Here is a 15,469-nt window from a genome sequence, read left to right on the forward strand (position 1 = left end):
GTCCTGGGTCACAGAGTTATGCTTGGCTTTAAAACTAAGTCTAAAATTTGACCCAGTAGGCACTTAAAAAGCTGCAGACCTAAGCTGGGAATGGTGGCTCACATATGTAATCCCAGCTACTCGTGAGGCTGCAAAGCAGGAGGATCACTTGAGCCTGGGAGTTCAAGTCCAGCCTGGGCAATATAGCAAGACTCTTAAAAAATAAAAAATTAAACAACATAAAATTTAAAAGTGCCTACCTCAGCCTATAGGCTAACTGATGGTTCTGTAAGATGTTCTTCCTATAATTCACAGGCATGTTAGAACCCACCATCAGTCTGTGGGATTTTAAGAAGCCTGTCTAAGAATATCTCAAGATGGGTCTCCAGGGTCATCATGGCTGGATTCTGCCTCTGCATGGGCCTTAAGAGCATGATCCATTTCCCATGATGCAAGAAGGATTTGAACACCTGACATGGCCAGTGACTCAGAGATTCTCAAGTCTATTAACCCACTGATACCACAAGGTGTCCCATGAGACACCAAGGGGGCTTTGGGACTCCAGGAAAAGGTCTTTTTCTCAAGACACCCAGGAGTGAGGAATTCTATAAGAATGGGTAGTCCACACAGGCTTGCTTTGTATGTATGTCTTATTTCCTCCCCTCACAGTCTCTAGCCTTTTCTCCAATTAAAACTCACTGTCTGAGGCCCCTTTGAGTCTAGTTCCGAAGGAGGACAGGAGGCCAACCTCCACAGCAGAGCCAGTGCAAGGCTTCGTCTGTGCAGCCTTCTGCTTCTTGGTCTCTGCTCATTTTATCCTAAATGGAAGCATCCTGCGTGGCTGCCTCCCCAACACTATCATGGTAGATTTGTGTCTGTAAAGTTATCTAAGATGTGGTTCTGGGGTCTCTGAACACAGTCTGACTCTTCATTCCCTTCCCTCAGAGTTATGAACAAAAGAATAATGCATGCGGCATTTAGATGCTGATTACGGGGTATGGGAGTTGGTAAGAGATGCGGGTGGAGGGAATATTCCTAGCAATTGGTGTATTTGGCTGATTGGTAACTGTTTATAGACTTGTTTCTTTCTAGCATGTACCCCTTGAAATCATTTTCTTTGTAAATGTTGAAAGCCATATGAAAAAAACCCACCACCTTGATTACTCTTCTTTGTACTTCAATCAGCAGCATGTCAGCCTCTGAATAAACTGTAATTCCTTCACTATGCCTGTCGAGGGAAGCATTTAGGCCACATTTAAAAATATATCTTGGTAAAGGTCTCAAGAACAATTAGCAATTAAAATAATCTATTTTCTACCTTTTACTATATAAACACGGCTGCTTGATTGATTTCACAGTCTTAGGTATTGCGCTGCTGGGGAGTCCCGTCTTCCCTAATTTCACAGCTCTTAGACTCATTGGAGGCATCTGAAGTGTTATGAAGCAGCTTTTGATGGTCATTAGTGCATCTTTTTAAATTTGAGACAGGGTCTTACTCTGTGCCCAGGCTGGCATGCAGTGGTGTGATCTCTGGTCACTGCAGCCTTGACCTCCTGAGCTCAGGTGATCCTCCCACCTCAGCCTCCTGAGTAACTGAAACAACAGGCACACGCTTCCAAGCCCAACTACTTTTTTTTTGTATTTTTGTAGAGACAGGTTTTCACCGTGTTGCCCAGGCTGGTCTCAAACTCCTGGGTTCAAGCGATCTGCCTACCTTGGCTTCCCAAAGCTCTGGGATTACAGGCATGAACCTTCCATGAATTTTTAATTTGATTTTTGTTTCCAAGTAAATCTCTAAAAGAATACTCATTAAAAATGAATCTTTCAAATCCTTAGTATTTGTATTGCTAACATTTACACTCCAGGATGATTTTCTATTAAAATGTATTGTCAGGTAATTTTGTCCACTTTCTCCATTATTTCGCCTGTTAAACTGATTTAACAAAATCACCATGAAATACCATCTCACACCAGTCAGAATGGATATCACTGAAAAGCCAAAAAATAACAGATGCTGATGAGGTTTTGGAAAAAAGAAACACTTATACACTGTTGGTGGGAGTGTAAATTAGTTCAGTTATTGCGGAGAGCAGCATGGTGATTCCTCAAACAACTCAAAACAGAACTACCAGTGGACCCAGCATTCCCATTACTGGGGACATACCCAAAGGCATACAATCGTTCTATCATAAAGACACATGCACACGTATGTTCACTGCACACTATTCACACTAGCCAAGACATGGAATCAACCTAAATGCCCATCAATTGTAGACTGGATAAAGAAAATGGTACATGTACACCATGGAATACTATGCAGACATCAAAAGGAATGAGATCATGTACTTGGCAGGAAATGGATACAGTTGGAGGCCACCTCCCGACCTTAACAAACTAATGCAGGAACAGAAAACCAAACATCACATGTTCTCACTTATAAGTGGGAGCTAAATAATGAGAATACATGGACACATAGAGAGGAACAACAGACACTGGGGCCTGTTGGAGGGCAGAGGGTGGAAGGAGGGAGAGGATCAGGAAAAATAACTAATGGGCACTAGGCTTAATAGCTGGGTGACAAAATAATCTGTACAACAAACTGCCATGACTCAAGTTTACCTATAAAACAAACCTCCATGTGTACCTCAGAACTTAAAATAAAAGTTAAAAAAATAAAACACTGGTTTAAGGTCATTTTCTTTGTCTGTTTTTTTTTTTTTTCCTTTTTAGAGACAAGGTCTCTCTATGTTGTCCAGGCTGAGCTCGAACTCCTGGGTCTCAAGTGATCCTCTCGCCTCAGCCTGCTGAGTATCCCAAGTAGCTGGGACTACAGACTTGCGACTTTTAAGTCATTTTCAATCATGTCCTACAGTCAGCTGATTGTAAATGCATGCCCGTGTGCTAGCGAGACCACTGGCAGTGCCAGTGCAGCAGGACATTCAGTGCTCAGGGGATGCTGTGAGTGCAGCTAAGATGCCAGTGTGATGTATCATGTTCCTGTGTCTGCTTGCTTCATGGATACCCATGTTTTGTTTGATAGAGTGGAAGACGGTCTCAGATCTCCTTCTAGCCCCTTAGATGGGATTTGAACCATCCAAGGAAGGAACTATTTATGAAATTCTTTATAAGATACTGGATAAGGATCAGAAACAGGAAACAGGCTGACTGAGCTTCCAGTTTTTGGAGACTTCCCAAAATAACTAGGAGACATAAGGATGGCTATGTTTCTTTTCAGGCATGTCTACTGTAGTTTGGGCATTAAAAGTTAGCCCATAGAGGTGGCTTACCCCCATAATCCCAGCACTTTGGGAGACTAAGGTGGGAGGATCACTTTAGCTCAGGAGTTCTCACCTGGACAACATAGTGAGACCCCCATCTGTACAAAGAAATAAAAAATTAGCCAGGAGTGGTGGTTTGTGCCTGTTGTCCTGGCTACTCGGGAGGCTGAAGTGGGAGAATCAATTGAGTCCAGGAGTCAAGACTGCAGTAAGCCATAATCACAACACTGCACTCCAGTGTGGGCAACAGAGCAAGACCCTGTGATTAAAAAAAAAAAAAAAAAAAAAGGTAATGGGTTGTAGCCACAGGCTAATCAAGCCTGGATGTAGCTTGTATACCTATGATGATTGTCATGCTAAATTAAAGAGAAAATTATCAAAATAAAACAATTTATACCTCTTTATTCTAATTTCAGTGGTAAAAAGAAAATTACATTTAGCAAATTAAAACTTCATAGAGATATTATTTCTTACCTATGAGATTGCCAAAAGTTCAAAAGTTTGCTAACATACTCCATTGGTCAGATTATACAGAAATAGATGCTCTTATACATTGCTAATCAGAATACACAGTGGCATAGCCCCTATCCAAGGCAATTTGGCAATACCTACCAAAAATATACATTTACACTTGGACCCAGCCATTTTATTTCTAGGAATCAATCCCAAAGATATACTGGCAAAAATAAGCAAAATAGAAGTGCAAGGATATTCATCACAGCACTGTTTATAAGAGCAAAAGATGGAAATAATCCAAATATCCATCAGTAGGGTACTGGTTAAATAAACTATAGTACAGCCACATAATGGGGTACTATCAAATTATGAAAAGAAATGAAGCCTACCTTGATAGTCTTCTAATAAAAAGGAGATTTCTCCAAATAAACTTTCTTTTGTAGATTTGCCTTTGAAACTATGGAAACATTTCACAGAATTTTAAAACAAAGTTAAATTTCAAAAAGCAATCCCCAAACAACCAAAAGCAAAATGAGACAGTGAACCCAATTCTACGTCATGTTAGTGGCATGACCACACAGAGAGTAGGAATTTTAAGTAATTTAAAAACATGGTAATTCCACTCTATATCCATAATTGGCTGTTACCTCGGACAAAAAGAACTGTAAAAGAAGAAAAAATTAAACTGTTTTCACTATCTTTTACTTTTGGTAAATAAGTAATTATGTTAGTATCATTGGGAACTGGGACTTGCAGTATGGGTTTTTCCATAAGAAAGAAGAAACTGATGGAAGATTTCAAAAAGTTAATTTAAAAACCTTACAATTTTCCATTTGAGTTGGAAATACTAGTATGTAATAATATAAAACACATTTTATGTTTTATCTTTAAAAATTATTTCCCAATTCTGTCCATGAAAAGACCTTAAATCAAGGAGCAAGCCAGGGACAGTGAGCAGTTTGTGATCTCTAAATATTTCCCCATGAAAGGAACCAGGGCTCCTTGAAGAAATGGGTTTCTCCAGATCTGGGATGGGAAATGTATAAGATGAGCCTGGGTTATCTAGGCTTCTTACCAGAAAGCAAGGTAGCTATCAGACACTTACCTAAGGCCAGTTGGGGTGGCTCATGCCTGTGATCCCAGTGCTTTAAGGGTTACAGGCTGAGGAGGGCAGATTGCTTGAGGTCAGAAGTGTGAAACCAGCCTGGGCAACAGAGAAAGACCCCATGTCTACAAAATTAAAAAAAAAAAAAAAAGAATAGTGGGCATGGCAGCTCATGCCTGTAGTTCCAGCTATGTAAGAGGATTGCACGAGCCCAGGAGTTCAAGGCTGCAGTGAGCTATTGTACCATTGCACTCCAGCCTGGGCAAGAGTGAGACCCTGTCTCAAACAAAACAACCACTTAACTAGAATCGTGTCAAAAGAACTCAGGATCCAACTTGCAAGGGCTCACAGTGACTAAAAATGGGAAAAGTTGGGGATCAATAAGAATAGTATCGACAATATAGTGAATCACTTTAAATATGTTTAAGTCCATTAGTTCATAATAGAAAGAAAACCTTTATTGGCTCACTTTTGAGGCTATTAGATAACCAAATGATTATTTTGAAAATTGGGGCTGGGTGCAGTGACTCATACTTGTAAACCCAGCACTTTGGGAGTATGAGACAGGAGGATCATTTGAGGCCAGGAGTTTGAGATGAGCCTGGGCAATTTAGTGAGACCCCATTGCTAAAAAACTAAAAATAAATAAAAAAAATAGCTGGGTGTGGTGAGGCTCACCTGCTGTACCAGCTATTTGGGAGGCTGAAGCAGGGGGGATAGCTTGAGCCTGGGAGGTTGAGGCTGCAGTAAGCCACGATCACACCACTGCCTTTCAGCCTGGGCAACAGAGCAAGACCTTGCCTTGAAAAAGAAGAAAGAAAGGAAAGAAAGAAAGAAAGAAAGAGAGAAAGAGAGAGAAAGAAAGAGAGAGAGAGAAAGAAAGAAAGAAAAAGAAAGAAAGAGGAAGGAAGGGAAAAATTATGGTAAATAAAGGGAAAAATGGAAGCAATTTCTCTTTATACAAGTAATCCACTTAATAAATGGTTTGATCTATCATTCTATATTACCATGTCACAATCCCTACTGAAATAATGGGTCTAGGCAATGATCATCACAAAAAGAGGGGCAAGTAGTTTTACCAAAATATTCCAGCATGAATCTAATCAAGTTCTAGCTAGAGCTGCTGGTCTATCAGAACAAACACAGGGGACAGAGGAACATGTTAAATAATACAACAGGGCTGCAGTTAGGAAAATCCAGACTGATTTCCTCCATAAGTAATTTGTAAGGAGGAGAGAGAAACAACCCAAAGATTTTTAAAAGTCTTAGGAAACAGCAACCAATGGCGATGTATGGGACCTTACTTGGATCACTATTTGAAAAAACTATAAAGAGTTTATGAAAGAACTGGAGAAATTTGAACATTACCATATATATAATGATATTAAGAAAATATTGTTATTATGTTGTGTAAAATAGTGTTTTATGGGGTTTTGTTAAATAATTCTTACTGTTTAGAGATGCATGCTGAAATGTTTATAAGTGAAATGACCTGTCTAGGATTTGCTCTAAGTAATTTGCACAGTGATTTAGATTAGACAGCAGAGATAGTGTCTAGATTAGAGGTAGTAATCTAGATCTAGTGATATAGATTGAAGAAGACTGGCCAAATGTTGATGATTTTGAAGCTGGGTGATACATAGGTCAGAAGAGTTCATTATACTAGCAGCAAGAGAAGGGAAATTTCACAAGTGAGCCGCAGTCACCCAACTCTCTGCCTGGGGATGACACAGAGAGCCAGACTCCAAGTAGAGCACAGTGACCTTGCTGAGCTGAGGAGACAGAGATCAGAAACTAGAAGTTGGATCAGCTGAAATGTTTGGAATCTGGATGAAGAGGCATCAGAAAGGAGGGAGCTGTGCAGATGGGGCCCTTGGGAGTTCAGGAGGGTGCCTTCTGGGAATACGTGGCATGGCTGGATGGTACATGCACAGGACGCAGCTCCCCATGGTAGAAGCTGCTGTCTACTTACCAGACAGCAACTTCTTCAGGATTGAAGGTGATGCCGATAGCAGAGGGTTAGCAGTGCTGGGGCATTCTGGAATGCCCTGTCTGAGAAATTTCATTACCTCTCAATGCATCTGGCACCAAGCCGAGATCCCAGATAGGCTTTAAGAATAACGACACGCCGACCAGGCGCGGTGGCTCACACCTGTAATCCCAGCACTTTGGGAGGCTGAGACGGGTGGATCATGAGGTCAGGAGATCGAGACCATCCTGGGTAACATGGTGAAACCCCGTCTCTACTAAAAAGAATATAAAAAAGTAGCCGGGCGCAGTCCGGGCGCCTGTAGTCCCAGCTACTCCGGAGGCTGAGGCAGGAGAATGGTATGAACCCTGGAGGCAGAGCTTGCAGCGAGCCGAGATCGCGCCAGTGCACTCTAGCCTGGGTGACAGAGCGAAACTCTGCCTCAAAAAAAAAAAAAAAAAAAGAATAAGGCCATGCCCTGTCAAAGCCTAAAGTCAAGCCCCAACATCTCTTCCAAACTTCAGCTCAGTTGGGGAAGGAAATGCGATTTTAGTAAAAAAGAGAACAAAAGAAGAATGGGTGCACTGGACCAATTTTACCTAATGTTTAATTTTGCTGAAGATGGATGTGGGGGATGTTATGAGGACGAGGGGGAGTGTGAGGAAGGAGGAAGAGGAAATAGCACATGGGGAGGCCCAGACATGATGGAAGCTGGTTCCACAGAGCTAAGAAAAGAACTGTTTCATTGGTACCAAACCCAGATTTTCTCCCATTTTTGCATCTCTGAAATTGGACATCTCTTGCAATGAAGTGATTTTACCATTTTAATTGGCAGAATTGTTTTTTCTTAATGTCACATAAAATAATGTTGCATCTTATGGTTGATGATATTTCAGATTTACTGAAATATGGTAGTCGTGTTAGACTCGAGAAAAAGCGTAAGAACTTACAGGAAAAAAGGCTGAAGAACTCAACAGGTGGGCACACCATGCATCTAGTAGTAAAGGGGTTGAATTTTATCTCAAGTGTAATGAGAAGCCATTAAAGGATTTTAATAGTGGACTAGCTTGATCAGATTTGTATATTTTGGAAAATAACTGATATAGTTTGGATATTTGTCCCCTCCAAATCTCATGTTGAAATTCCATCCCCAGAGTCTCAGTCTTGCCACTGCCCAAAGACTGCTGAGCCCCTGTCTGTCCACCGCCACCACCCACTCTGGACACAGAACATCCAGTCATGGATAAAAATGAGCTGGTTCAGAAGGCCAAACTTGCCGAGCAGGCTGAGCGATATGATGACATGGCAGCCTGCATGAAGTCTGTAACTGAGCAAGGAGCTGAATTATCCAATGAGGAAAGGAATCTCCTCTCAGTTGCTTATAAAAATGTTGTAGGAGCCCATAGGTCATCTTGGAGGGTCATCTCAAGTATTGAACAAAAGACGGAAGGAGCTGAGAAAAAACAGCAGATGGCTCGCGAATACAGAGAGAAAATTGAGATGGAGCTAAGAGATATCTGCAATGATGTACTGTCTCTTTTGGAAAAGTTCTTGATCCCCAGTGCTTCACAAGCAGAGAGCAAAGTCTTCTATTTGAAAATGAAAGGAGATTACTACCGTTACTTGGCTGAGGTTGCCGCTGGGGATGACAAGAAAGGGATTGTGGATCAGTCACAACAAGCGTACCAAGAAGCTTTTGAAATCAGCAAAAAGGAAATGCAACCAACACATCCTATCAGACTGGGTCTGGCCCTTAACTTCTCTGTGTTCTATTATGAGATTCTGAACTCCCCAGAGAAAGCCTGCTCTCTTGCAAAGACAGCTTTTGATGAAGCCATTGCTGAACTTGATACATTAAGTGAAGAGTCATACAAAGACAGCACGCTAATAATGCAATTACTGAGGGACAACCTGACACTGTGGACATCAGATACCCAAGTAGACGAAGGTGAAGCAGGAGAAGGAGTGGAAAATTAACCGGCCTTCCAGCTTTTGTCTGCCTCATTCTAAAATTTACACAGTAGACCGTTTGTCATCCATGCTGTCCCACAAATAGTTTTTTGTTTATGACTTATGACAGGTTTATGTTACTTCTATTTGAATTTCTGTATTTCCCATATGGTTTCTATGTTTAATATTAGGGGAGGAGAGGAAGTTAACATTTAGGGAGTTATCTGTTTTCATCTTGAGGTGTTCAATATGGGGACGTGGAATTTTTATACAAGTTATAAATGTTTGGCATAGTACTTTTGGTATATTGTGGCTTCACAAGGGCCAGTGTTAAAACTGCTTCCATGTCTAAGCAAAGAAAACTGCCTACATATTGGTTTGTCCTGGTGGGGAATAAAAGGGATCATTGGTTCCAGTCACAGGTTTAGTAATTGTGGGTACTTTAAGGTATGGAGCACTTACAAGGCTGTGGTAGAAACAGATGCCCCATGGATACCACATGTTAAACCATGTATAATTGTGGAATACTCAATCTCATACCTTTGACCACAGCTGCAGAAGTGTTCTTTTAGACACAGTTGTGACCCATTTTACTCTGTATAAGGGCAGAAATGGTTCACATTCCATTATTTATAAAGTTACCTGCTGTTAGCATTCATTATTTTTGCTACACTCATTTTATTTGTATTTAAATGTTTTAGGCAACCTAAGAACAAATGTAAAAGTAAAGATGCAGTAAAAATGAATTGCTTGGTATTCACTACTTCATGTATATCAAGCACAGCAGTAAAACAAAAACCCATGTATTTAACTTTTTTTAGGTTTTTTGCTTTTGTGATTTTTTTTGATACTTGCCTAACATGCATGTGCTGTAAAAATAGTGAAGAGGGAAATAACTTGAGATGATGGCTAGCTTTGTTTAATGTCTTATGAAATTTTCATGAACAATCCAAGCATAATTGTTAAGAACACACGTATTAAATTCATGGAAGTGGAATAAACGTTTTATGAATGGACTTTTCAACTACTTTCTCTACAGCTTTTCATGTAAATTAGTCTTTTGGTTCTGAAACTTCTCTAAAGGAAATTGTACATTTTTTTGAAGTGTATTCCTTATTCTCTCTTGGCAGCTAATGGGCTTTTACCAAGTTTAAACACAAAGTTTATCATAACAACAAAAATACTACTAATATAACTACTGTTTCCATGTCCCATGATTCCCTCTCTTCCTCCCCACCCTGAAAAAAATGAGTTCCTATTTTTTCTGGGAGAGGGGGAGATTGATTGGAAAAAAATGTAATATGTTCCATTTGAAATATTGGTATATGGCATTTTCTAACTTAGGAAGCCACAGTGTTCTTGGCCCATCATGACATTGGGTAGCATTAACTATAAGTTTTGTGCTTCCAAATAACTTTTTGGTTTTTAACAATTTCTTGATACTCTTATAGCCTGCCTTCAGTGTTGATCCTTTATTCTTTCTATCTGTCAGGTGCACAAGATTACCCTCCTTTTTTAGCCTTCTGTCTTGTCACCAACCATTCCTACTTGGTGGCCATGTACTTGGGAAAAGGCCGCTTGATCTTTCTGGCTCCACTCAGTGTCTAAGGCACCCTGCTTCCTTTGCTTGCATCCCACACACTATTTCCCTCATCCTATTTACTGCAGCAAATCTCTCCTTAGTTGATGATACTGTGTTTATCTCCCTTTAAAACCCTACCTATCCCGAATGGTCTGTCATTGTCTGCCTTTAATCCTTCCTCTTTCTCTCCCTCTATTCTCTAAATAATGATGGGGCTAAGTTATACCCAAAGCTCACTTTACAAAATATTTCGTCAGTACTTTGCAGAAAACACCAAACAAAAATGCCATTTTAAAAGAGGTGTATTTTTTATTTCAGAATGTAAGCTCCTCAAGAGCAGGGACAATGTTTTCTGTATGTTCTATTGTGCCTAGTACACTGTAAATGCTCAATAAATATGATGATGGGAGGCAGTGAGTCTTGATAAGGGTGAGAAACTGAAATCCCAAACACTGTTTTGTTGCTTGTTTTATTATGACCTCAGATTAAATTGGGAAATATTGGCCCTTTTGGATAATTATCCCAAATATTACATTCAAATAAAAGTGCAATGGAGAGAGAGAAAAAAAAAAGAAATTTCATCCCTAGTTTGGAGATGGGGCCTAGTGAGAGGTGTTTGAGTCATGGGGGTGGAACCCACATGAATGGCTTGGTGTCATCCCTGTAGTAATGAATGAGTTATTGCTCTGTGAGTTCCTGGAAGATCTGGTTGTCTAAAAGAGCCTGGAACCCCTTCCCTCTCTCTCTTTCTTTCTTTCATGCCATGGGATGCCTCCTCCCCTTCGCTTTCTACCATGAATAGAAGCTTCCTGAAGTCCTTGCCAGAAGCAGATGCCAGCACCATGCTGCTTATAAAGCCTGCAGAACTGTGAGACAAATAAATCTTTTTTCTTTATAAATTACCCAGGCTCAGGTATCTCTTTATAGCAATGCAAACAGACTAAGACAATAACTCTATCTGTAATGGGAAGGATAGAAAGGAAGAGAGCATGGAGAGAAGATTTAGGAGGTTTTTGGAGTAACGCAGAGGGAGATGATTATCTTCTGGACTGGTGTTGCAAGTATGAGATGGAGAAAGTGGAAATGAGAGAAATTTAGGAGGTAAAATCTTCCAATTCCTGTTGATTGTCTGAATGTGTGGAAGGGGGCAAGGGAGGAGTCACAGTTGATACCCGGACTTCTGAATTAGGCAACCAGAATGGTGGTGGAGCCACTTAAGAAGATAAGGAACAGAGGAGAAGGAGTATTACTACAAGGGGAAGATGGTGATTTCTATTGTGTTTGAGGTTCTTGGGAGACACCAAAGGGAAGATGTCCAATAGACCCTTGAATATATGGATCTGATGCCTAGGAGGCAGATCCAAGCTGATGTTCTAGACATGGGAATCATCAGCCTATAGTTGTAATTGAATAGCTGAAGTTAAGGGAGTGGATGTGGATTGCCTAGGGAGGGTGTACAGTGTGAGGAGAGGTAAGAGCAATGACAAAAGCCTGAAGATCATGAACACTTAAGTGATGGGCAGAGGGGGGCATCCCACAAGGAGAATAAGAAAGACCAGCCAAAGAAGGAGGAGAAAAAGCAGAAGAGTGTGAGGTCATGAAAGCCAAGGATAAAAGAGTGACCAGAGAGGCCATAAATGGTCAATTCTGTGAAATGCTATGGAGAGGTCGGAGGGAGAGACCAGAAATGCCTGCTGCATTTACTTGGTAACTTCTGTTTTTATTAACATGATTGAAAGGAAAAAGACAAAATGGGGAACATTTTTGTAGTATAAATAAGGAGCTCTTATAATTTAGTAATAAAAAGACAAATTCTATGGAGAAATGGACAATAGACATTGACAAGCAATTTTCAAGAGCAGAAATTAAAAATGACCAAAATATATTAGAAAATAGCTTCAGAATCATTACTAATAATGAAATGCTAATTAAAACAATACTGCCTCAATCCCATTTACAATAGCCATACAAGAAACATTTTCTAGGAATACATCTAACTAAGCAGGTGAAAGAGCTCTGCAAGGATAACTACAAAACACTGCTGAAAGAAATCACAGATGACACAAACAAATGAAAAAACATTTCATACTCATGGATTGGAAGAACCAATGTCTTTAAAATGGCCACACTACCCAAAGCAATCTACAGATTCAATGCTATTCCTATCAAACTACCAAGGTCATTTTTCAAAGAATTAGAAAAAACTATTCTAAAATTCATATGGAACAAAAAAAGTCCACATAGCCAAAGCAATCCTATTTAAAAAGAAGCCAGAGGCATCACACTACCAGACTTCAAACTATATTACAAGGCTACAGTGACCAAAACAGCATGGTACTGGTACAAAAACAGACACATAGAAAACCCAGAAATGAAGCCACACATCTACAACCAACCAATCTTTGACAAAATTGACAAAAATAAGCAATGGAGAAAGGCCTCCCTATTCCATAAATTGTGCTGGGATACTTGCTAACCATATACAGAAGAATAAATCTGGATGCCTACCTCTCACCATATACAAAAATTAACTTAAAATGGATTAAATAATTAAATATGAGACCTCAAACTATAAAAATCCTAGAAGAAAACCTAGGAAATACCCTCTGGACGTCAGCCTTGGCAAAGAATTTATAACTAAGTTCTTAAAAACAATAGCAACAAAAACAAAAATTGACAAGTGAGATCTAATTAAACTAAAGAACTTTTGTACAGCAAAAGAAACTATCAACAGAATAAACAGACAACCTACAGAATGGGAGAAAATATTCACAAACAATGCACCCAATAAAGGTCTAATATCCAGAATCTATATGGAACTTAAACAATTCAACAACCAAAAACCAAATAACCCCATTAAAAAATGGGCAAAAGACGTGAACAGACACGTCTCAAAAGAAGACATGCAAGGGAGTGATTAACAGCAGTATCCTTTGGTTCATCACTAATCATCAGAGAAATGCAAATCAAAACCACAATAAGATAGCATCTCATACTAGTCAGAATGGCTATTATTAAAAAGTCAAAAAACAACAGATATTGGTGCGGCTACAGAGGAATGGGAATATTTATATACTGTTGGTAGGAATGTAAATTCAGCCACTGTGGAAAGCAGTTTGGAGATTTCTCCATGAACTTAAAATAGAACTGCCATTTGACCCAGTAATCCCATTACTGGGTATATACCCAAAGGAAAATAAATCACTCTACTAAAAAGACATGCATTTGCATGTTCATCGCAGCACTATTCACAATAGCAATGATGTGCAATCAACCCAGGTTCCCATCAACAGTGGAATGGATAAAGAAAACATGGTACATATACACCATGGAATGCTGCACAGTCAGAGAAAAGAACAAAATCATGTCCTCTGTGGCAACATGGATGGAGCTGCAGGCCATTATCCTAAGCGAATTAATGCAGAAACAGAAAATCAAATATTGTGTGTTCTCACTTATAAATGGGAACTAAACAGTGGGTACTCATGGACAGAAAGATGAGAATAACAGATACTGGGGACACAGGAGGAAGAAGAGAGGGAGGGAGGCCAGGGTAGAAAAACTACCTATTGGGTACTATGCTCACTACCTGGGTGACAGGTTCAACTGCACCCCAAACCTCAGCATTACACATCAAACTGCAAGGATTTTAAAAAGTGAGTGCAATAGTATAGGCCAGGTGTAGACAAGAAGTACCCTATATACTACTGCAGGGATTCAAGGGAACCAGCCCCTAGCAATATTTGTCAATGCCTTTTATATATAGCATATCTTTGCCAGTAATTCCTTAAAAGAATAATCTGAAATATATGCAGAGATGTATATGTAGATAACTTCTATAGCTACTGTTGTGTATAATAGTAAAATATTGGGAAAAGCACGCAAGTCCAGCAATAGAGGACAGGCTAAGAAAAATTGTGGTATATCCATCAGCTTTTAGAGTCGCAGATGAATGACATGATAACATAGGAAAATGTTCAAGGGAAATTGTGAAGTTAAAATAAGGAGGAGGATGGGTTGCAAGCCAGCATGTTTGCTGTAGCTTCAACTTTTGTACACCACTAAATAACGAAAGCTCTGGTTAAGGGCATAGAAAAACACTGAGGGGATCTACATCACTTTATGAACAGCCATAGCCTCTGGATGGTGACATAATAAGAGTTTTTCACTTTGCACTATTTGGTTTTTTTTTTTCATTTTTCTTCATCAAATATATTAATTTTGTAATAATCTTTAATACGCACATAGATTAAATGTGAATAAATTAAATGACCACATTGAGTTATTAGCTAAAGCCAGTTAAATTTCAAAAATGATGCCTTGCATTTTAGGGCACTGCCTCTGTGGCCCTTTTAGTTGGCAGTACTTGAACACCAGGACGAGTTATTTTTTTGAGATCACTCTTTGTTCGTGCCAGGAAAATCCTGCTTTCTGTGTTTAAGAAAATGCCTCGCCATCTATCCACCCCCGTAGGAGGGCATGAATGCAGCTTGCCCAGTCAAAAACAAGGAAGGCCAGAACACATCCCACAGAAAGTTGCTAACGGATCCATAAAAGATTTTTTTATTGATCTTTATTTTATAGTCCTAAGGTTCTGATTCCATGTGAGCATCACCCCTGGGTACTTTTATAACTTTTTAAATCAACTGCACCCTGTGAGACAAATAACTGAGACCTAGGCTGAAAGCCAGAGGGTTCTGATGGCTTGTTCCTCTTGCAGATGGCAACCAGGGTCCACCTTCCGTGACCTCACTCTGCATATTTGCATGCAGACCACGGGACTCAGCCCATACACCTAGCTCTGGTCACCAGAGGCTGAGACCACCAAGTGGATGCATATCATAATAACCAAATTTGGATGGAGCTTTTTAAACAAATATTTTTGAGGCAATAAGAAATTTACAAGATTCTCCAAATGTTGTAACATCTAGATGACCACCTCTTTTCATTTTTACTTCACATCTCCCCTCAATAACCTGGCTGGGACATGGAAGTTTTGTTTTGTTTTTGTCATTTGGAAGACCTGATCAAACCAGACAGACAAAAGTGGTTTTAAATTATAGGCAGTCCACTGATTTGGGGTTTGAGGATGACCAACTCCTGAAAGTTCCCTAAATCAGGGGGTTTTTTGTTGTTGTTGTTTGTTTGTT

The 15,469-nt window shown here is 39.8% G+C and overlaps 1 protein-coding gene across 1 annotated transcript; it reads left to right on the forward strand.

Annotated features, from left to right (window-relative positions):
- The first annotated feature begins 7,451 nt into the window (after positions 1 to 7,451).
- LOC741140 (14-3-3 protein zeta/delta-like) lies at positions 7,452 to 10,822 on the forward strand. The gene has a single exon (XM_054660820.2). It carries the CDS (start codon positions 8,027 to 8,029, stop codon positions 8,762 to 8,764), a length of 738 nt encoding a protein of 245 aa, XP_054516795.1. The 5' UTR covers positions 7,452 to 8,026; the 3' UTR covers positions 8,765 to 10,822.
- The last annotated feature ends 4,647 nt before the right edge of the window (positions 10,823 to 15,469 follow it).

The sequence above is a fragment of the Pan troglodytes genome, chromosome 8 (genome assembly GCF_028858775.2).
Source record: "Pan troglodytes isolate AG18354 chromosome 8, NHGRI_mPanTro3-v2.0_pri, whole genome shotgun sequence".
NCBI classification, from domain to species: Eukaryota; Metazoa; Chordata; class Mammalia; order Primates; family Hominidae; genus Pan; species Pan troglodytes.

What these genes read in the sequence shown, in the direction of transcription:
- LOC741140 (XM_054660820.2), top strand. Translation starts at nt 8,027, where the DNA reads ATGGATAAAAATGAGCTGGTTCAGAAGGCCAAACTTGCCGAGCAGGCT.